Here is a 23,001-nt window from a genome sequence, read left to right as displayed (position 1 = left end):
ACAGATCACCTGTCGCTTCAACAGAGAGAGAGAGAGAGAGAGAGAGGGGGGGGGGGGAGGTAGAGAGGGAGTGAGGGAGGTAGAGAGACAGGGAGTGAGAGAAAAAAAGAGAAAGAAAGAAAGAAAGAGACAGAGAGAGAGAGAGAGAGAGACAAAGAGAGAGACAGACAGAGACAGATTCATCAGTCCAGTAGATATATATATATTATATATATATATATATATATATATATATATATATATATATATATATATATATATATATATATGTATGATGTAAAGCTCTGGTCAGCCTCATCTTTACTTACCGCTGCACTTAGAAGGAAGTGCCCCCCCCCATCACCACACACACACACACTCTCACTCTCTCTCTCTCTCTCTCTCTCACACACACACACACACACAGAGGCACTCACACACACACACACAGAGGTACTGGCTGATACACTCAACACTCAATTAGGGGACACCTCTGAGGTCATCTGTTATTGATGCCAAATGCTCTTCTGGCACGAGGCTGGACGACCAATTAGAGCCCCCGGTCCCCCGCCCCCCCCTCCTGGCTCCTCTCAGCTTCCTGTCTGAGGGTTCTAAAGCAGCCATTTAGCCACGTCCCTCCCTGGTCGTTAAGCCACGCCGGGGTCAGCTGATGTGTAATTATTACTGGAAGGATTCAGAGGGCCTGATGTCATCACTCTCTCTCTGCCTCTGTCATCAGAACATTCACGAGGCAGGCGCGCGCGCACACACACACGGGAACGTGTACACACACACGGTTACCCAGGTAACACTGTAATGAAGGTGTGTGTAAGGGGGTCAGACAATAATCACTGTTTGTCATGTGACCCTTGTCTGTGTGACAGCAGAACCGATGACAGAAATATGAAAACATGAATCAGAAAGAAGAGGTGAATTCATACTCAATCTTGGAGTTTATTGAATTGAAGCAGAGTACACAGCAACAGAGAGAACTGTAGGGAGATATTGATAAATCATTATTCTTCAGACTGGTGCAGGTCACTTTTTAACAGTACAAAAATAAAGGATCTATATTTCACCACAAGGAAGCCATTGTGGCAAAATTATTTTGAGTCAAACAGTCAAGAAAGCATAGAAATTAACTAGTGAGAATATATATCGCCTCTATTCATGTCATAATACGGCATATAAAACTTTACACTGAAGATAGAATTCTAGATACTATATCACACTATGGTAGAGCCAGATGACCTGGTCAGATCCAGCGTGTGACCCTCTCTCTCTGCGGGGAGCGGCTCAGCGACGCCACCAGTGGAAAAGGCAGCAAACATTTCAGAAAGGAATGTGCTTCACAATAGCCCAATGGTTATCATCATCATCATCATCATCATCATCATCACCACCACCATCGTCGTCTGCCCCAGAATGAAACTAAAAGAAAAATTACTTGACTTTTTTTTTCTTTTTTTTCTTTTTTTTAAATACATGGTTATCTGTGCATATGAGAGAAAACGTTGTATAAAATGTGAGCTTCCACAGTTTGAGCTTTAGAAAACAAAGTTGACAGTTAGAATCATCATGTGACCAAATCAAGCACACATTCTTGCTCACACAAACCATCGTCACGCTGAGCAGGGTGACAGAGGGTGTGTGTGTGGTTGGGGGGGGGGGGCGCTGTGACGCTACAGGGTACAGAACAATCACACTTCTACATCTGCAATAGAAAGGGACTAGCGTTGGAACAGGTAGGATGACAGAGGCCTAGCAGTCTTGAGACAGAGGGACTGGTGGACTGAGGTCACAGTGAGATGCAACATCGGATTTCACAAACAACACATGAACATGAACCGCATCTGTGACTATCACACAAACAAGTCTTATTCAACAAATACACTTAAATACCCATGAACACACATGAGGATAGACCTACAAACACAACAAGATCAAATCAAACTCAGAATAACATCCTCTCTCCCTCTCCAACAGATCATTTTGATAAGCATTTCATACACTTTAACCTTAAAAACTAAAGCCGTCTAATGCAGGAATAAGAACTCCGTGTTCGTCTCAAAACCGAAATGAGATATTGCACCTCCCTGAACACAAAACAATCATACAAAGGAATAACCAAGATTAGGATTAAATAAGAAATTACACACACCATACGAGGAATTTAGTACAAAACAAAAACCTTTTTTCCGACAATAATACATTACATTTCAATCTCACGACATTAAAAATGGTCTACGTAAAAAACTGAAATTAACACAAGCACTGACACGTGCTTAAAACATTATCCGTCACAAAAACATAATTAAACTCAATACTCAAGACTGCTAAGCCTAGACCGTTTTATTGCAAAAACTAGACAAAATAGATTATACTGCATTTGTTCAAAGCCACGCTGATACATCATAAGTTCAAGTTTGATAAAAAATAAACAAACAGTTATATTTCTCAAGACCAGAGGGTATCCCAAAAATTGCCCGGTAAAATATCTGTTTTTTATTTTAGATAAAAAAGAAAAACGTTCTTGATTTTTGTGTTAATTGTTTTTGAGGTTATTCTACAGCGTTACAAAAATGAAAAGTAAGCGGCAAAGTGTTGAAAATACACCATACAAACGTCTCAATAGTACTGTTAATAGTTCTCATGTCCTCCTCAATGACTCACGCTTCTCCTCCTCATCACATCTACTGCTCCTGGGAGGGGACAGGGGGAGAGAGGAGGAAGAGAAGGCAGGAGGAGAGGAGGAAGACAGGAGGAGAGGAGGAGAAGAGAGGCGTTACATGAACAACACAGTCCACAGACGGTCACATACATACAGTGCCTATAGAAAGTCATCATACCCCTTTGAAATAGTTACTATATTTGTCGTACAGCCTGAAATCAAAACCCATTAAAAAAACACAGTTCTGAAAATTTATAAAAAATTAAAAACAAGAATAACAGGGTTGGAAAAGTCATCAGTCCCCTGATTTAATACTTTGTAGAGCCACCTTTTGCTGCAATTACAGCCATCAATCTGTTTGGATATGTCTCTACTAGCTTTGCACACCTAGATTGGAGAATATTTGCCCATTCTTCCTTGCAGAATTGTTCGAGTTCAGTCAAATTCCGTGGTGAGCGGCGATGGACTGCTCTCTTCAAGTCCATCCACAGCTTTTCTATCGGATTTAAGTCAGGGCTCTGACTTGGCCACTCAAGGACATTCAACCTTTCTATCCTTAAGCCACTGCGTTGTTCTTCTGGCGGTATGTTTAGGATCATTGTCGTGTTGGAAGGTGAATGACCTGCCCATCTTCAGCTGTCTAACAGAGGGACGCAGGTTGTCCTCAAGAATTTGGGTGTACTTGGTAGCATCCATTTTCCCTTCAACCCTGACCAATTGCCCAGTCCCCGCTGAAGAGAAACATCCCCACAACATAATGTTGCCACCACCATGCTTCACAGTAGGTATGGTGTGTTTTGGGTGGTGTGCTATGTTTGGTTTTCGCCAAACATGGCGCTTGGAGTTCAGTCCAAAACGTTCAATCTTAGTCTCGTCTGACCATAAAACCTTTTTCCACATGGCAACAGAATCTTCCAGGTGTGTTTTTGCATAGCACAAATGAGACTGAGTGTGGCACTTTTTCAGAAAAGGCTTCTTTCTTGCTACCCTGCCATACAGGCCAGCTTTGTGTAAAGCTTGTGAGATTGTTGTCACATGCACAGACAGACCAGTCCCAGCCATAAGTCCTTCAAAGTTGCCTTTGGCCTCTTGGTAGCTTCTCTGATCAATGTCCTCCTGGCTCGGTCATCCAGTTTGGACGGACGGCTTGATCTAGGCAAGGTGTTGGTGGTGCCATACGCCTTCCACTTCTTAATGATGCTCTGAACGGTACTCAGAGGGATAGCTAAAGCCTTCGAAATCTTTTTGTAGCCTTCACCTAACTTGTGCCTTCCTACGACTTTATCCTGGAGGCCTTTTGAAAGTACTTTTCCAACCATGGTGAATTCTTTGCAGGACCATGCACTTCTAGTAGTGGAATCCTCAAGAAACAGCTGGTTTTATTCTGAAGTAATCAAAACCACTACAATTGATGTCAGGTGGGGGGCAATTAGCCTGGTGTTTGATCTGGAAGTTGATTGGTTGCACCTGAGCAAGTTTATAATGGTATACTCTAAGGGGCTGATCACTTAACCAAACCAGGTATTTCACTAATTAATTTGTAATAATTGTCCAGAATTTTTTATTTTTTTATTTTCACTTTGATGATGAGGGTTATAATGTGTACATATAGCTCAAAAAAGTTAGATTTGATATATTTTAATTTCCAGGGTGTAATGTGACAAAAGGTAAAGATTTCACAGGATATGATGACTTTCTATAGGCACTGTACAGTTTATGCACTAATACATTTGGGATTGAGTGGTGCACTACTCTGCAAGATATTTTAACTCCTGCTCACCTTGGACCAGGACTAATACATTTGGGATTGAGTGGTGAAACCTGTTCTCCAGTTTAAGTAAGTAAATTTAATCTTGTTTAAAAGTAGCTGTTGCGTCTGCTAAATGCCATAAATGTAAAGTAAATGTAACTTATCTAGTCCAGGGGAGGCTGGAGGAGGTAGGAATCGGAGGACAGGCTCATTGTAATGAATGGAATGAGGAATGGTATTAAGCGCGTGTATTTGGATAAATGGAAATGGTTGTCTAGGTTACCTGCATTCCGGGGCCCTGGGCGGTCTGCGCTGCAGGCCAGAGATATGCCCCCTGCTGTCTGTAATACTCTGCTACAGCCGCACTGTACTCTGGGAGAGGACTCTGCTGGGACGTCTGCCCTGGGGGGGAGGGGGAGAAAGGGAGACAACATTAGAGAGGACTCTGCTGGGACGTCTGCCCTAGTGAGGGGGGGGACAGGGAGACAACGTTAGAGAGGACTCTGCTGGGATGTCTGGCCTGGGGGGGACACACACAGAGAGACAATGTTAGACAGGACTCTGCTGGGACATCTGCCCTGGGGGGGACAGAGAGATAATGTTAGAGAGGATTCTGCTGGGACGTCTGCTCTGGGGGGGGGGAGACAACGTCAGGAGACAGACTCAGACAATGGCTGAACATAATGGCCTCATTCCAGACCCTCTGCACACATTAACCAATGGCTGTGTTCCATATCTACAGATCATCTCTTTGGCTGCAGGTCCCTCTCAGGTGAAAACTTTAGCTTGGGTCAGTGTTCTAGTCTGGTGTGAGCTGGACCGAGGTCTGGTCAGTGGCGTGGTGTGTGTTGTGGTCAGTGGTGTGTGTTATGTTGTAGTGTGGTGTGGCGTGAGCTGGACAGAGGTCTGGGGAGGAGGAGGAGAGTACTGACCTAGCTTCTTATAGTACTGCTCCCATGCTTTAGAGTACTCCATCTGCCCAGCCTGCGATCCGCTGTGACCTGCACCCACACAGAACACAGCGTTCACACACTCCGCTTCAGATCAGATCACAACATCAAATGGGGATTTTTTTAACAATATACACCTCAGCTTCAGAAATGTCAATTTTGAGAATTGGTTGCCGAGTCTTTTCTGATTACAATGTAGTACCACGGTAAACAGGGGTAAAAGTAGCAGTGTGTGCTGGTGACAGTCTGCTGGAGGACAGTCAGATCTGAGGGTCCAGTTGTCCTGTCTAAACCAATCACAGGGCTGATGACTGTGTGTAGACCTAGGGTCAGAGCGTCTGAGTGTTCTCTCTGGGGTCCAGCTGTCCCTGGGTTGCCATGGTTAACAAGGGACACAGTGTCGACGTAGCTGCTGGCTGAGAGTTGGAGGGTAGAGGGTCAAACTAGCTGTCTGTGGGACAGTGTGTGTGTGTGTGCGCGGTACAGTCAGAGGTTGTGTGTGTGTGTGTGTGTGTGCACGTGTGTGTCTGAGGATCTGTGTGTGTGTGCAGGAGGGTACTTACTGGGGTCCTGTTGTCCCTGGGGGTTCCATGTCTGGTAGGTCGTCCCCCAGCCTCCTGTCATGAAGGCCTGGGCTCCACTCCCACAGCTGGACAACACACAGACACAGAGTTACACACACTTCCACTGAGATCAGAGGACAGTTAGAGGCTGAGATCAGAGGACAGAGTGACACAGCTGTTAGAGGCCCAGAGGCTCAGATCAGAGTAGCGACCCGAACAGCCACTGGGGCTAACCCGTTGAAGGAAACAGGAAGTAACAGACAGCAGAGTGTTGAGAGGTCAGACTTACTTCTGGTGAGAGGTTGCACCCTGGGGAAACGGGCTGTAGCCAAAACTACCATTGCTGACTATCCCTGAGCCCTGAAAAACACACACATCAGGGTTAGAGTGGAGGTGAAACACTCCTTCATCCATGGTTGATTAAAGCTGATTCTTAAATATAATAAAGCAGGAATAAACAGGAAGTAACCTATGAGGTAACCGTTTCACTGTAAGGAACAGTATTAAAGTATTAGAGTACTACATTATTAGAGTACTACAGTATTAGAGTACTACCGTATTACAGTATTAAAGTACTACAGTACTACAGTATTAGAGTATTACTACAGTATTAGAGTACTACAGTATTAAAGTACTACAGTATCAGCGTACTAAGGTATTACAATATTAAAGTATTACAGTATTAGAGTACTACAGTACTACAGTATTAGAGTATTATTACAGTATTAGAGAACTACAGTATTAAAGTTCTACAGTATTAGAGTACTACAGTATTACAGTACTACAGTATTAGAGTACGACAATACTACAGTATTAGAGTACTATAGTATTACAGTACTACAGTATTAAAATAATACAGGACAACACTACTACAGTATTAGAGTATTACAGTATTAGAGTACTACAGTATTACAGTATCACTACAGTATTAGAGTACTACAGTATTAGCGTATAAGAGTACAACAGTACTAGAGTACTACCATACTACAGTATTAGAGTATTAGAATACTACAGTATTAGCATACAAGAGTACTACAGTATTAGAGTACTACAGTATTACAGTATTAGAATACAACAGTATTACTACAGTATTAGAGTACTACAGTATTGGAGTACTACAGTATTATTACAGTATTAGAGTACTACAGTATTACAGTATTAGAATACAACAGTATTACTACAGTATTAGAGTACTACAGTATTGGAGTACTACAGTATTATTACAGTATTAAAGTACTACAGTATCAGCGTACTAAGGTATTACAATATTAAAGTATTACAGTATTAGAGTACTACAGTACTACAGTATTAGAGTATTATTACAGTATTAGAGAACTACAGTATTAAAGTTCTACAGTATTAGAGTACTACAGTATTACAGTACTACAGTATTAGAGTACGACAATACTACAGTATTAGAGTACTATAGTATTACAGTACTACAGTATTAAAATAATACAGGACAACACTACTACAGTATTAGAGTATTACAGTATTAGAGTACTACAGTATTACAGTATCACTACAGTATTAGAGTACTACAGTATTAGCGTATAAGAGTACAACAGTACTAGAGTACTACCATACTACAGTATTAGAGTATTAGAATACTACAGTATTAGCATACAAGAGTACTACAGTATTAGAGTACTACAGTATTACAGTATTAGAATACAACAGTATTACTACAGTATTAGAGTACTACAGTATTGGAGTACTACAGTATTATTACAGTATTAGAGTACTACAGTATTACAGTATTAGAATACAACAGTATTACTACAGTATTAGAGTACTACAGTATTGGAGTACTACAGTATTATTACAGTATTAGAGTACTACAGTATTAGAGTATTAGAGTACTACAGCACTATAGTATTAGCGTATAAGAGTATGACAGTATTATAGTACTACAGTATTAGAGTACCACAGTACTAGAATACTACAGTACTAGAGTATTACTACAGTAGGAGGTCTTACTCCGATCTTGTCGTCGATAAGTTGGCGGGCCAGCTCCATCTGCTGGGGGGTCCCTCTGATGGAGAAGACGCGGAGGTTGGGGTCTGTGTTGGGGGGGGGGTTCCTCTGCAGCTCCACGTGGGCCCCCGACTGTTGGTTGATGCTCTTGATGGTGTCTCCTCCTGGAGGGGGGGACACACACACAGAGGGTCATAGATGGGGCGTAGGTATCAGGGGAGGCTGCTGGAGGTAGAAATCGGAGGACAGGCTCATGGAATGAGGATTGGTATGAAAGGCACCTGTTTGGTACCGTTCCTCATTCCATGCTTTATTATGAGGCTGTCCTCCGATTTCTACCTCCACCAGCCTCCCCTGGTGTTCTACGTTCTACCTCCACCAGCCTCCCCTGGTAGGGACCAAAGTCCTCCTCGTCTATAAAGGAACACGCCTCCTCTCCCCTCTGCATTTCTCATCCTCCTCTCCACTCCTCTCTCCCGTGAAGATCAGAAACAAAGCTCTGGCCTTCCCACCAGCATGTCCATCCCCTCCTCTGTGTGTGTGTGTGTGTGTGTGTGTGTGTATGTGTGTGTATGTGTGTGTGAGAGAGAGAGAGAGATGTCAAACACAGCACAGTGAAACAGACAGATTAGAGCGTGTCCACCTCTGCTCTCTGCCTTCTGCTGCTTTCGACTCAGACAGCCGTTCACCAGACACTTCTCCTGCTGGGAACAACACCCTCTCTCCTCCCCTTCTCTCCTCTCCTCTCCTCTCCTCTCCCCTTCTCTCCTCTCCTCTCCCCTCCCCTCCCCTCTCCTCTCCTCCTCTCCCTCCCCCCAGCGAGAACCAGCGATCAGTGACATGTTTGTTCACTTCTGGGTGATCTGCTGTCCATCCCTCTTGATCTGTTCTGACGCCGCCACCCCCCCACCTCCCTCCATCGCTCCCCCTCTCTCCCTCCAAGGACCCAAACCCTCCCTCTGTGGCTTCTGGCCAGGGCCAATAGACGACCCCTCCCTCGATGGTGGTGGGGTCAATGGACTACCCGGGGGCCATTAACCTATTGTCAACCAAATGAACCCTCTGCATTAATGAAGCTATTATGAGGTGTCCAGATAGAGGGACAGAGGGAGGGGGGGAGGGAGGAAGAGAGAGGGAGGGAGGCCCGAGGAGGAAGAGAGAGAAAGAGGGCGGGGAGAGAGAGAGAGAGAGAGGAAGGGAGGGTGGGTGAGAGAGAGAGAGAAAGGGAAGGAGTTGATAGACTGTCTCTATTGAAGGGGTAGAGTGGTCTATGGTTGGAGGAGACTCGCAATGAAGCTGACTGGCTGGCTGGTTGGCTGGCTGGCTGGCTGGTTGGCTGACTGGCTGGCTGGCTGACAGGATTAAGAGTTGTGTGTGTGCAGAGGAGTCTTTGAAAGGAGTCGATGTTGTAGAAACATTGAAGGTGATGTATATTCTCAGCAGGATTAGACAGCCAATCAGGCGGTTGGATTCATGTCTGTTCTAAAGAGGCGGTGGTGGACCAGGATTCTGCTGCATCTGTTTCCTGCCACAGGATCTCGACCAGGGGAGGCTGGTGGAGGGAGAACACCAGGGGAGGCTGGGGGAGGTAGAACACCAGGGGAGGCAGAAATCGGAGGACAGGCTCATTGTAATGCATGGAATGGGATGAGGAATGGTATTAAAACACTGATGAAGGGACTAACCTCCACACACGCGTCTGATCGATCTGTACATCAGAGTCAATCACACCAGAGGATACACTATCACTATCACACACACACACACACACACACACACACACACACACACTAACCCAGCAGAAGGGGGGGGGGGGTATGGCCTAGGCTGGTGGAGTCTGTTGGTGGCATTGTATAGACATTAATCACACTGGTCCAAAAGCCTCTGTGACACCCCCCCCCCCCTCCTCCTCCTCTCCCTCCCTTCCCTGCATACCAGCCTGCTGACATCCCCTCCACCACAGCCATATTGGCCTGTTTCTCATGCTAATCCATCCACCCCCCCTCCCCCCGCGCCACCAGGTTGACTTGCTCCATTCACCTCTCAACACCAGACACTTGACATTTCTATTGGCCCGACTTTTATTATAGGTGCCCCCCCCCCCCCACCCCGGCCCCTCCCAGCGTAAACACAAACAACCCCCCACCCCCCCCACCCCGTGTTAGTCAGCCACATAATGGTCAATGACTTTTAAATGGCAGGAGATGGAGAGACTGAAGGGATAATGAGCTGATTCCACTCTGTCACAGTCTATCACTGCTGGGGGGGGTGGGGGGTGCTGTTCTGAGAGGCAGGGAGGGAAGTAGGGAGGGGAGGCTGGCTGCCAGCGACGCCATTATCAACCTCAAACAATTAATGTCACATTACTGCACACACATTATCCCCCTCATTAAGCAGTTTACCTAGAGAAAGAGAGAGAGAGAGGGAGGGAGAGAGAGAGAGGGGGAGAGGGAGAGAGAGAGGGGGAGAAGGGGGGCTCTAAAAGCATTATATGCATGAGGGAGGGAGGGAGAGAGAGGAAAGAAAGAAAGAGAGAGGAGAAGAGAATGGCAAGGTGGGAGGGAGGGAGAGAATAGAATAGAAGGTGGGAGAATATAGGGAGTGTGTGTGTGTGTGTACGCCCCTGAACGTGTGCAGACCAGAGCTAGCTGCTTACAGGAAGTGGTCATACCTTTGCCGATGACCAGGCCACACTTGTCAGCAGGGATGGTGTATGTCACTTCCTGTACCCCCCCAGGGGAGCCCATGTTCCACTCGCGACCTCGACCCCGCCCCCTCGGACCTGCGGAGCCCCCGAAGCCGTCACGCTCCTACACACGCACACACACACACACAGAGAACATTATGAATTTACCTCTGAGGTGTGTGAGTGTACCTGTGTTAGTGTGTGTGTGTGTGCACCTACTGTGTGTGTGTACCTGTCTTAGTATGTGTGTGAGTGTGTACCTGTGTTAGTGAGTGTGTGTGTGTACCTGTGCAGTCTGGATGAGTTCGTTGATGAGGTGAACAGCGTGCTGACACCTGTCAGGCTGGCCCATCACCTGGGCGATGCGCTCTGGGCTGATGCCATCATCTGGGGGGGTGGGACTTGTTAAAACCAACAGAACGCTAACAGTGACACACCTCAAGACAAAAAGAGTCCCCTTTGCACAAATGTATGACACACACACACCTGGTTTGAACTGGATGCGGACACCGGCGTCTCCCTGGATCTTCTTGATCATGTCTCCACTCCTGCCGATCACGATGCCCACTGCAAACCTGGGCACCGCCACCTGTAACCATGGCAACAACCACGTCAACCAGACAGCACGTCTGAAACCATAGCAACAACCACTTCAATCAGACACCGCCACCTGTAACCATAGAAACAACCTCTTCAATCAGACAACACACCTTACATCCATGGTGCTTCTACAGTAAACTACCGTTTTCTGTGATCTTACATCCATGGTGCTTCCTCCCAGTCTGGAGGCAAAGTCATTCCTGCCGGTCCTGAAATCTCCCTGGTCCTTGTCTCGGATTATCTCTATCACCAACTCACGAGCTTGCTGAGGAGGAGAGGAGAGGAGAGGAGAGGGGAGGGGAGAGGAAAGGAGAGGAGAGGGGAGAGGAAAGGAGAGGGGTGAAGAGGAGACTCATCAAACAGGAACTCCTCAACTGTTGAACATGTTGCAACAATGACTAAAGTGATCATCACCAGTCAGAAGGACTGAGGTCATGGTATCCATGGTAACCCTGAGGCGCTGCTGGTGGGAGGAGGCTTCCACTGGGCAGAGCCTGTCGGTGTGAGGAGCCTGCAGCTGTCACTCACCTGGACCTTGTAGGGGTCCCCGGTGATCCTGAGGGGTTTGTCTGCTCCGGTTGGCATGGGACCATCCTGGATCATCATCATCTTCACTCCTGTCCTCTCCTGAACACACACACAGTTACAAACCATGACGCAACGTAAATGGTGACTGTAGTAATAACTTCAGTGTGTGTCTAAACTAGCTGCTTAGTGTATGTTGACCTCTGACCTCCAGCAGGTTAGTGTGCGTGTGTTGACCTCTGACCTGCAGTTGTTTGATGGTGTCTCCTCCTCGTCCAATCACAAGGCCCACCTTGCTGGCAGGGATCAACATCTCCTGGACGGAGCTGCTGCCCTCCACCAGGTCACTGTGGAACCCTGGGCCGCTCCGACACCGCTCCACGATCTGACCCAGCATACGCTTCGCCTGCCTGGGGACAGAGACACGTCAGCCCCCTGAACAACCACACCTCCACCACCAGACCTTCACCAACACCTCCACCTACCAGACCTCCACCCACACCTCCACCCACCAGACAGTAGGATGCTAACAGGCTAACACACGGGAGGAAGGCCCTCAATCAAACACTTGCTCAGGAACACAGTGACAGGAGAGGGTTTAGAGAACTCACTCGATGCTCTCTGGGGTTCCAGTAAGGGAGCACGGGCGGTCCATCATACCTGCACTGTCTGCAACACACACACCATCAGTTAGAGCTTGTTCGTGTGTATGTATGAATATACAGTTGTGGTCAGAAGTTTACATACACTTGTAAAGAACATGTATGTCATGGCAGTCTTGAGTTTCCAATCATTTCTACAACTCTTATTTTTCTGTGATGGATTGATTGGAGCACATACTTCTTTGTCACAAAAAACATCCATGAAGTTTGGTTCTTTTATGAATTTATTATGGGTCTTCTGAAAATGTAAAAAAAATCTGCTGGGTCAAAAATATACATACAGCACCTTGAATTATCAATTTTGGTGATGTAGAAAGTTGTGTCAATCAAATTTGCTTTGTGGCATGGCCTCTTAACTTCTTATGAGTGATTATGATTGACTAGAGCTGGTGACTTATTTCAGCCCATTTAAATAGGGCTTGTTTGATACACTCATTACACTCAGCCAAAAACGCTACAATGGGAAAGTCTAAGGAGCTCAGCACGGATCTGAAAAAGCGCATCATTGACTTGAACAAGTCAGGAAAGTCACTTGGAGCCATTTCAAAGCAGCTACAGGTCCCAAGATCAACTGTGCAAACAATTGTTTGTAAGTATAAAATGCATGGCACAGTTGTGTCACTGCCACGATCAGGAAGAAAACGCAAGCTATCACCTGCTGCTGAGAGAAAATTGGTCAGGATGGTCAAGAGTCAACCAAGAACCACCAAAAAGCAGGTCTGCCATGAATTAGAAGCTGCGGGCTGAGAGGCTGCTGTGCAAGAAGGAAGCCGTTGCTCCAGAAGCGGCACCTTAAGGCTCGACTGAAGTTTGCTGCTGATCACATGGACAAAGAAAAGGCCTTATGGAGGAAAGTTCTGTGGTCAGATGAAACAAAAATTGAGCTATTTGGCCACAATGACCAGAAATATGTTTGGAGGAGAGAAGGTGAGGCCTTTCACCCCAAGAACACCATACCTACCGTCAAGCAGGTGGTGGTAGTATTATGCTCCGGGCCTGTTTTGCTGCCAGTGGAACTGGTGCTTTACAGAAAGTAAATGGAATAATGAAGAAGGAGGATTACCTCCAAATTCTTCAGGAAAACCTACAATTATCAGCCAGAAGGTTGGGTCTTGGACGTAGTTGGGTGTTCCAACAGGACAATGACCCCAAACACACATCAAACGTGGTAAAGGAATGGCTAAATCAGGCTAGAATTAAGGTCTTAGAATGGCCTTCACAAAGTCCTGACTTAAACCCCATCGAGAACATGTGGAGTGTGCTGGAGAAACAAGTCCGTGCCAGAAAGCCAACGAATTTAGTTGAACTGCACCAATTCTGTCAAGAGGAGTGGTCAAAGATTCAACCAGAAGCTTGCCAGAAGCTTGTGGATGGCTACCAAAAGCGTCTAATTGAGGTGAAAACGGCCAAGGGACATTTAACCAAATATTAGCATTGCTGTATGTATATTTTTGACCCAGCAGATTTTGTCACATTTTCTGAAGACCCATAATAAATTCATAAAAGAACCAAACTTCATGAATGTTTTTTGTGACAAAGAAGTATGTGCATCCAATCAATCCATCACAGAAAAATAAGAGTTGTAGAAATGATTGGAAACTCAAGACTGCCATGACATACATGTTCTTTACAAGTGTATGTAAACTTCTGACCACAACTGTATGTGTGTGTGTATGAATGTGTGGTGTGGTGTGCGTGTGAATGAATGTGTGGTATGGTGTGGTGTGCGTGAGAATGAATGTGTGGTATGGTGTGGTGTGCGTGTGTATGAATGTGTGGTGTGGTGTGTGTGTGTGTGTGTGTGTGTGTATGAATGTGTGGTGTGGTGTGTGTGTGTGTATGAATGTGGTGTGTGTGTGTGTGTGTGTGTATGAATGTGTGGTGTGTGTGTGTGCGCCTTGTCAAAGAGAGGCCCATCACTGAACATGTTAGTACGCACCAGAGGCTATTTGGATCTTACAGCCCGACTCTAGCTGGATCCTGCTGATCTGTTCTCCTCCTCTACCGATGACTGGGATGGATAGTAGGAAGAGGTGAGGGGAGGGGAGGAGAGGGGAGAGGAAAGGAAAACATCTTAGGTTATATATCACCAGTTTAAATGGAGTTAAGAAGGTAATGTTTGTTCATTTGTTCATTTTGTGTTGTGATGTTGAAACCGTGACTTACTGAATCCGACCATTCTGTCAGGCACTTTAAAGTCCTCTGTCATAACCCTGCACAACACACACACACACACACACACAATCAATCACTGTTGTTCTGTAGTCATCACTCCCTGGCTTTCTCTGTGTGTGTGTGTACGCATGTGTAGGGGTTTGAGTGCGCATGTGTGTGCGCCTGCATCTGTGCTGTTTGTGTGTGTGTGTATGTATGTGTGTGGTGTGTGTGTGCATCCGTGCATGCGTTGGTCTAATGTAAAGAGAGGGCTGAAGATGAGTCAATACATTGTGCTTCTACAACAGTCTAATATGTGGAGCGGTCCTACAGGCCGGGGGGGGGGGGGGGGGGACATGTAACAGTCAGACTTCACTCTATTTGCAAACAAGACAGCGATGCTGAGCGTAAATCATTACTACCCCAGGGGCGCAGTCATTTGGGTTGGAGGGCGAGCTCAGATGAGATGTGTGTGTGTGGAGAGTAATCCTAGAGATTGCCGAATCAATATCCATCTCCAGTCAGTCAATATGACACGTCTTACCTCTGATGTCCCATCGCTCCCAACTGGTTACCTACTGAGAGGGGAGGAGTGGGAGAGAGAGAGCGAGAGCGAGAGAGAGAGAGAGAGAGAGAGAAAACGTATTAGAAGTAAATCTAACTTTTAATGACAAAAAAATGTAATCCAAAAACAAAATGGCCGGCTGGGAGCCATGCTACGCTAAAGAGGCCAATCACAGGCTTAATGCGCTGGAACAGAGAGAGATGGATCCGTCAATACTCTCTATAACAGACACAGCAGGGTAGCCTAGCCTAGCGCCAACACACCCCACCCTACCGGTTGGGCTAGGGGGGGTGACAGGCAGGCAGTTAGCTAACTGCTAACAGCTAGCCCCCTCCCTGGCGGGGCTAAAGGCAGACCAGACCAGCCTACCTCCCCCCTTCCCCTTCCCGGCCACAATGAAGTGGGCAGCGTTGTGGTCAGGCTGGGGGGGGGATTGTTTGGGGTACGATGAACAGAATACATGTGAACTCACACCAGTACCTGAACTAGCCTAGAACCAGAGTCCATCTTATAAACAAGTATGTCCTCTATTCCTAAGCAGAATATAGGACATATAGGAGGCTCATGGAAACTGTTATAATAGAGGCCTGAGCAGAGGCTCATGGGAACTGTTACAGCAGGGGCCTGAGTAGAGGCTCATGGGAGCTTTTTACAGCAGGGACCTGAGCAGAGGCCCATGGGAACTGTTACAGCAGTGAGGATCATGGGAATTGTTATAGCTTCAGCAGAGAGGCTCATGGGGAGGATTTCGTTGCTTCACGGAGGGTCTCTTTTCAGGCTAACCAGCTGTCATGGATCTCCCAGGTCTCATTCTCCTCCCAGCAGGCCAGAGACGAGGCTGCAGCAGGGGGACTGGGCTCCAGTCAGCTCCAGTAGGGCTCTTAAACACTGTCTAATCTCTCCGCTCTGCGTGGCTCTTCCCACGACCAACGCCATACAGACACATAAAGACAAGGGACTTAGCAGAGCAGCAGGGTGGAGCCCCCATAGCTAACAGAGCGAACAGTAGAGCCTCCATAGCTAACAGTAGAACTTCCAGAGTGAACAAAGCTAACAGTAGAGCCTCCAGAGTTAACAGAGCTAACAGTAGAGCCTCCAGAGCTGGATGGATCCGTCAATACATTAGCGGTTGGCTGTTTGTCCGGGACAAGTCAAATTTGTGGTCGGACACCTGGAATGTTGAGTCAACTTGTCTGACCAGACTCGTAGAATGTTGAGTCACTGGAAGTCCATTTCGGGGGGATATATTATCAACAGGAAGGATGTTGTTGTTTGGAACTTCTAACTGAATTTCGTTGCGGTGGCATATTTCCAAGAGACTTACGCCCTGCTCCTTTAACTCATTAACTGCCAAAGAGTTCCAGAACACTCACCACCTAGAGTTTTGCCAAGTGTTTTATGTGGTATTTACCTAGCAACAATACTTTGATTGGCTACAAAATTAAGCATCATAATTTATGCATTTTTGGTGAATAAAGTCACCCGTGGCGCTCTAGAATGTTGACAATTTGGGCGACTTTATTCACCCTCGGCACTGAATGAGTTAAGGAACCAGAGTATGAGAGTATGGTATACGTTGTGTAACAATAGCTCAGCCCTATAGCGCTCCAGCCGGACTACGAGGTATAAGCTAAGGAATGCTGCTCGTGAGGTTTACATGCATAACGCCAAGCCAAGGATATGGCCACTGATCGCTACTCAAGCTTCATCTCCAGAAGCAAGGGAGAGGAAAAGAAGGACAACCTACCACAGAATTACAATTCATATAGATCAGATAACATAGATATTCAAATAGAGTTCGACTTCTATTCCCATATGACCATCAACCTTCCCCTCCCTTCCTACCTCCATCCCTCCCTGCCGCCGATTCCTACTGACTAACCCCCCCCCCCCCCCAACACCACCAAGCACCCCATCCTCTACCTCCATCCCTCCTACCCTCCCTGCCCCATCCACCCATCCATCCCTCCCTCCCTGCCCCCCCAGCCCCTCACCACCCCACCCATCCTACCTCTATCCCTCCCTGGCCCCCCACATCCCCCCCATCCCACCTCCCCAGCATCCACCCTCCCAACCCCCGAGCCCCCATCCTACCTCCATCCCTCCCTGCCCCCCCAGCCCTCCACCCTCCATCCTACCTCCATCGTCGGAGCGCTTCTGGCCGGCGTAGCCGTAGAGGGAGGGGTCCACGCCGGGGGGGGAACTGTTCAGGTGGGACATCTGCTCACTGCCCATCTTAGCTGCCATCTGGAGGGGGGACGGCGACGGGGGGTGGCATACATTACATTATTGACAATAATTCATTGATTAATTGGACAACGATTCAGTTAATTCACTTGCCACAAACATCCAGGATAATCACAAAGACAGCAACATTTCACTTCAGCAACAGCTAGCCCTAGCGATTCTAACATGCAGCTAGCTCTTCTGTAAGCTGTTCTAACATACAGCTAGCTCTTCTGTATGGCCACCAGCTGTTCCCTCCAGCTCTGTGTCTCGGGACAGGCATCTAATGTGGAGTCTAGGTCAACAGCACCTCTTCTGTAACCATGAGAGCGGCTGTATTATCTACTGAACAACGCCTCACAGCCGCACAGCCTCACAGTGAACCTGCTTCCCTCTCCACCAGATAACCTTGACAAGCCAACACACAACAAAGGCCTGCAAATAAAAGAGCAACATTGTCAGTGTCTTTTTTTTCTTGCCTTTTCCCTTCCTCCCTCAGCCAGCCACTCCAGCTAGAGAGCAGCGACATAATGTGTTGAGGACTGAATAGAGACGTGTCAGAACTCAGATGAGCTTAGCTACAAGGGAACCTGAGCACACAGCAGGGAGATACACCACAGAGCGTTCTCAAATGGTTTCTAATACAGAATCATGCCTTTCCTATAATAATATTTCCTCTCTAAAGCTCCAAGACACGTCAGACCAGAACCTCTCTGGAGCTCAGCCTAGCCGGTCCCTCCTCTCAGTGGGTCAGCGCCACTAGTGAGTTAGACAACTGTCAGGCCTGTAGACCTCATATAAAGACCACCGGATCTGAACCTGGGCATTGGCTACCTGGTATGAAACAAAAGTGAGTGAGAGAGAGAACTGCAAATGTACCCAAAATCTCTGAAGCACAACAAACAATGAGCATATTCAGTTTCAGTAAACAATATTTTTTTAGCCTAGTCCGAAATACACTATAATCGTATTAGGTCAAACAAAAACCGAAAGGTAAAATAAATCTACTCTTACCTTCCCTGTAAACACACAGCCAGACACACCCCACGCCGCACATGGTGCTTATGTAGCTTATATAACCTGTAGCCTACTTACAAACTTTGACAGTCTTGATGTGGGACAACATGGAGGGTGGGGGGTGGGGGGGAGGAGGGTAGGGGGAGGGGAGGAGGGTGGGGGGGGGGCTCTTATTCACCACTCTGAACACAGGACGGGCTTACGACCCAAAACTTTTGGTTTGGTCGGGAACCGTTGGCGACTACTCTGGGTTCTGGAGAACAAGGCCACGGGTCAAATCCAGAACTTCAATAACTCAACAACAGGTTGCATATGGACACGTGTGGCCAAACTTAGCTAGCCTGATCCACAGTCAGTCACATCACAGTATTAAGACGTGACAACATCGCAGCTACGTTATAAAATAAGGTCATTTCATGTCGTGCCCAGCAACATAAATAAACAGACACGGGTTGAGGCACTGCGAACTTGAAACTACTCCGGCTGTCAGTTAGCATGCTAGGCTAGGTGGCTGTTGGCTACACGGTGTTTAGCAGGAGAGACGGGCGAGTTCGAATAAAAGTGGTTTATCGTCGTTTAAAAGGCCCGGTTCAACACCGGTCCCTTCGTCGGAGGGTCTCTCCGCGCATGTTACCTGTCGAGCCCGGTGCAAAGCGTCGGCAAAGCCGTCAGCTTTCATCCCGGGCTGAGCTAGCGAGGCCTGTCCCTGGACCAACTCCGCCATCATCATCATCATCATCATCACCCCAGACTCCGCTCAGCTGTTGTCTCAATCCGCTTCCGCGTTCGGTCACGTGGTACGGCCACCGACTTCAATATGAAAGGCTGTGTAGTTGTCTGAACAATGATTAAATATGCTTTATATTTAATATGTCTGTGTTGTGTATATGTGTAGTTTTTTTAGAGATCAAATGAAGTAAATTAATAATTGATTGAGAAACACTACCTCTACAAACACATACACACACACACACACACACACACACACACACACACACACACACACACACACACACACACATACCAGTAAATAAGATCCACCTAGGCTGCCCTTCAACCTGTTCTCTGCAGGGCAGAAGTCTGATTGTTTCCTCACACTCATCTGACCACAGGTATGTAGGTGTAGTAACTTATTGTGTCTCATTGTGCATCACCACTCACTACACACACACACACACACACACACACACACACACACACACACACTACGCACACCCTCACACACACTACGCACGCCCTCACACACATGCTCACTACGCACGCCCTCACATACACACACACACACACACACACACACACACACACACACACACACTACGTGCACACACACACACACAATACACCTGAAATTAACTCTAACTTTACCCTTGTAAAAAGGACATATCCTTGCCACCACCCATACCGAGGTAAATGATACCCTGATACCCTGGCCTACTGGGGAGAACCAGCTGATAACCCCCTGACCCTGGTCCTCCGAATTCCTGACCTCAGGGCCCGGGCCAGGACACAACTGGAGGACCCCCCCCCCCGCCATGTCACACACCTGGCCTTGGTGTCAGATGCTACAGATAGGAGAGATGGGGGAGATAGAGGGGCAGTGTTACTGTAGTACAGGGGAAGCTTTGTAATGTAATGCATGGAATGGATTACAATTAGCCCGTCCTCTGATTTCTACCTTTACCAGCCTCCCCTGCTGTAGTGGTATGTATGGGGGAGGAGCTGGTTACCTAAGGGAGAGGGAGGAGTATTCTGTTTCTTCTTAAAGAAAGTGCTCGCCTACAGGGCGGCAAAGGGAACAGCCCCTCCCTCCTTGCAAGCAATGGTCATCCCCCACATCCCTGCCCGATCACTCCGCTCTTCCACCTTGGCTACTTGGTCACGGCTTCCACCTCGATACTTGGTCACGGCTTTTCACTATCCTGGCGCCCCGCTAGTGGAACAAGCTTCCCACTGCTGTCATGACTGCAGAGTCACTACCTATCTTCCACCGTAGATTGAAGACACATCTCTTCAGGCTACATCTTAACGGTCCCTCCTAAAGACCTGCTCATCCCCACTATCCCCCTGTACAAGTTTCTCTCCTGTTAAAAAAAATGATGACAGATGGATAGATGATTCACTTACTTAAACAAATGTATTTGTTGTAAGTCGCTTTGGATAAAGGCGTCTGCTAAATGCCATAAAAATGTAAAATGTAAATGTAAACCACTCAGGGGCTGGTAGTGGCACCAATATGACGTCTTAAGGCTCCTGTAACCACCCCCACCCCCCCGCCCCCCCGCCCCCTCAAGTCCAGCCTCCTGTACCCCCCCCCCCCCCCCCGCTGCCCACACACCCCGCTCTGCGCCCCCCTCAAGGCTAGCCTCCTGTATTCCCCCTCCCCCCCGCCTTTTATTCATCTATGTATCTGTGTTTTAAATGACTCAATTACTCTGTGGTCCCTGTGGTGAAAATTACCCATGTTTGTCCCCAGATCTCTTCTCTCTCCTGGGCCATGGGGACCTCCCTGTGCACCCAGCCCCCAGCCCCCAGCCCCCTCCCCCAGCCCCCAGCCCCCTCCACTCTCCCCCAGCCCCCCCCCTGTGTTGAGGCTCTGTGCTAAGGCTCTGTGTTGAGGCTCTGTGTTGAGGCTGTGTTGAGGCTCTGTGCTCTGTTCTCTGGCTGAGTTGTACACATGTCAGGGCCTCAGCAGCAGGAGTGGTATATAATGGTACATGTCCAACATGATGCCTGACACAATTGCCTGACACGACAATACCACCTGACAATACCACCTGAGAAGAAGAACTTTAAGTCAAAGTCAAAGTCAAAGTCAAAGTGGCTTTAATGTCAATTCAAGACATACAAAGGAATCGAGAGGACGTTTCTCACTCTCCCACAGTGAGACAGATAAAGTGCACAGGCACAACAGATAAGACAAGACATACTAAAAGTAAAACATTCAATTGCACAACAGATAAGACATTTACTAATGCTAGGATGATAGACAATAAAATAATTTAAACAGTGCAAAAAGAACAGTCAGTAAAGACAGTAAATAGCAGCCAAATACTGGTAGTAATAATAGTGCAATAGATCAGTAGATTGTCCAGAGTCCGTAGTGGGTTTTTTTTTTGGGGGGGGGGGTTCAGCTTCCTGACAGCCTGGAGGATGTGGCTGGGGGGCAGGAGGCTGAACAGACTGTGTGCGGGGTGGCTTGCGTCGCTCACAATCGAGGTAGCTTTTCGGGTGAGGCGGGTGGAGTAAGTGTCTTGCAGGGAAGGGAGTGGGGCACCAATGATCTTACCAGCTGTGTTCACTATGCGTTGCAGTGCTTTCCTGCTGTGTGCGGTGCAGCTACCGCCCCACACAGTGATGCAGCTGAAAAGGATGCTTTCAATGGTGCCCCGGTAGAATGTTGTCAGGATTGGTGTGGGAGCTTTCGCTCGCTTCAGCTTGCGGAGGAAGTAGAGGTGCCGCTGGGCTGTCTTCGCCAGTGATGCAGTGTTGGTGGTCCAGGAGAGGTCCTCGCTGATGTGCACCCCCAGGAATTTTGTGCTGCTCACTCTCTCCACAGCAGCACCATCGATGGTCAGTGGTGGGTGTTCGGTGTGGCCTCTCCGGAAGTCGACCACAATCTCCTTAGTTTTGCTGACATTCAGCAGGAGGTTGTTGTCTCTGCACCATGTGGTCAGAAGGTTGACCTCCTTCCTGTAGTGGGTCTCGTCGTTCTTGGAGATGAGACCCACCAGAGTTGTGTCGTCCGCAAACTTCACCATGTGATTGGTGCTGTAGGTTGGTGTACAGTCGTGAGTCAGCAGGGTGAAGAGCAGGGAACTGAGCACACAGCCTTGGGGGGCCCCTGTGCTGAGTGTGATGCTGCTCGAGGTGTTGTTGTCGACTCGTACTGCTTCTGGTCTCTCACTGAGGAAGTCCAGCAGCCAGTTGCAGAGGGAGGTGTTGAGCCCCAGCTGGTCCAGTTTACAGATCAGTTGTTGTGGGATTATGGTGTTAAATGCTGAACTAAAGTCTATGAAAAGCATTCTCACATATGAGTCTGCTTTTTCCAGGTACTGCGAGACACCTCCCCTCTAGTGGAACAGGGACATAACTGCAAGTCAGTCACAGTACAGTTGAACACAGTGATCCACAGTAACACAGTGATCCAGTAACACAGTGATGCAGTGATCTAGTAAAACAGTGATCTAGTAACACAGTGATCTAGTAACACAGTGATCTAGTGATCCAGTAAAACATTGATCTAGTAACACAGTGATCTAGTAACACAGTGATCTAGTAACACAGTGATCTAGTAACACAGTGATCTAGTAACACAGTTATCCAGTAACACATTGATCTAGTAACACAGTTATCCAGTAACACATTGATCCAGTGATCTAGTAACACAGTGATCCAGTGATCTAGTAAAACAGTGATCTAGTAACACAGTGATCTAGTGATCCATTAAAACAGTGATCCAGTAAAACAATAATCTAGAAACACAGTGATCCAGTAACACAGTGATCCAGTAACACGGTGATCTAGTAACACAGTGATCCAGTAACACAGTGATCCAGTAACACATTGATATAGTGATCCAGTGATCTAGTAACATAATGATCCAGTAACACTGTGATCCAGTAACACTGTGATCCAGTAACACTGTGATCCAGTAACACCATGATCTAGTAACACAG

At 47.3% G+C, this 23,001-nt stretch overlaps 1 protein-coding gene across 5 annotated transcripts; it reads right to left on the bottom strand.

The window, feature by feature from the left end:
- Positions 1-913: 913 nt before the first annotated feature.
- On the bottom strand, positions 914-19,063 carry LOC310806575 (far upstream element-binding protein 3-like). 5 transcript variants are annotated; one of them, XM_083672727.1, is made up of 18 exons: positions 18,960-19,063; positions 17,221-17,329; positions 15,062-15,095; positions 14,530-14,576; positions 14,303-14,374; positions 12,313-12,370; positions 11,946-12,111; positions 11,705-11,803; positions 11,319-11,441; positions 11,063-11,165; positions 10,863-10,963; positions 10,562-10,700; positions 7,894-8,054; positions 6,203-6,273; positions 5,914-5,999; positions 5,333-5,401; positions 4,684-4,802; positions 914-2,681 (listed from the first exon to the last, which is right to left on the bottom strand). In XM_083672727.1, the coding sequence occupies exons 1-18, from the start codon at positions 19,059-19,061 to the stop codon at positions 2,673-2,675; spliced, it is 1,668 nt and encodes a 555-aa protein (XP_083528853.1). In that variant the 5' UTR covers positions 19,062-19,063; the 3' UTR covers positions 914-2,672. The 5 variants fall into 5 exon arrangements, with proteins under 5 accessions (XP_083528853.1, XP_083528851.1, XP_083528854.1 ...); XM_083672725.1 differs by having other exon boundaries at positions 4,684-4,797; XM_083672728.1 differs by having other exon boundaries at positions 11,337-11,441.
- Between the last annotated feature and the right edge of the window lie 3,938 nt (positions 19,064-23,001).

Source organism: Argentina silus, assembly GCF_951799395.1.
Source record: "Argentina silus genome assembly, chromosome: 7".
NCBI classification, from domain to species: Eukaryota; Metazoa; Chordata; class Actinopteri; order Argentiniformes; family Argentinidae; genus Argentina; species Argentina silus.
This window is presented reverse-complemented; position numbering and strand designations above follow the sequence as displayed.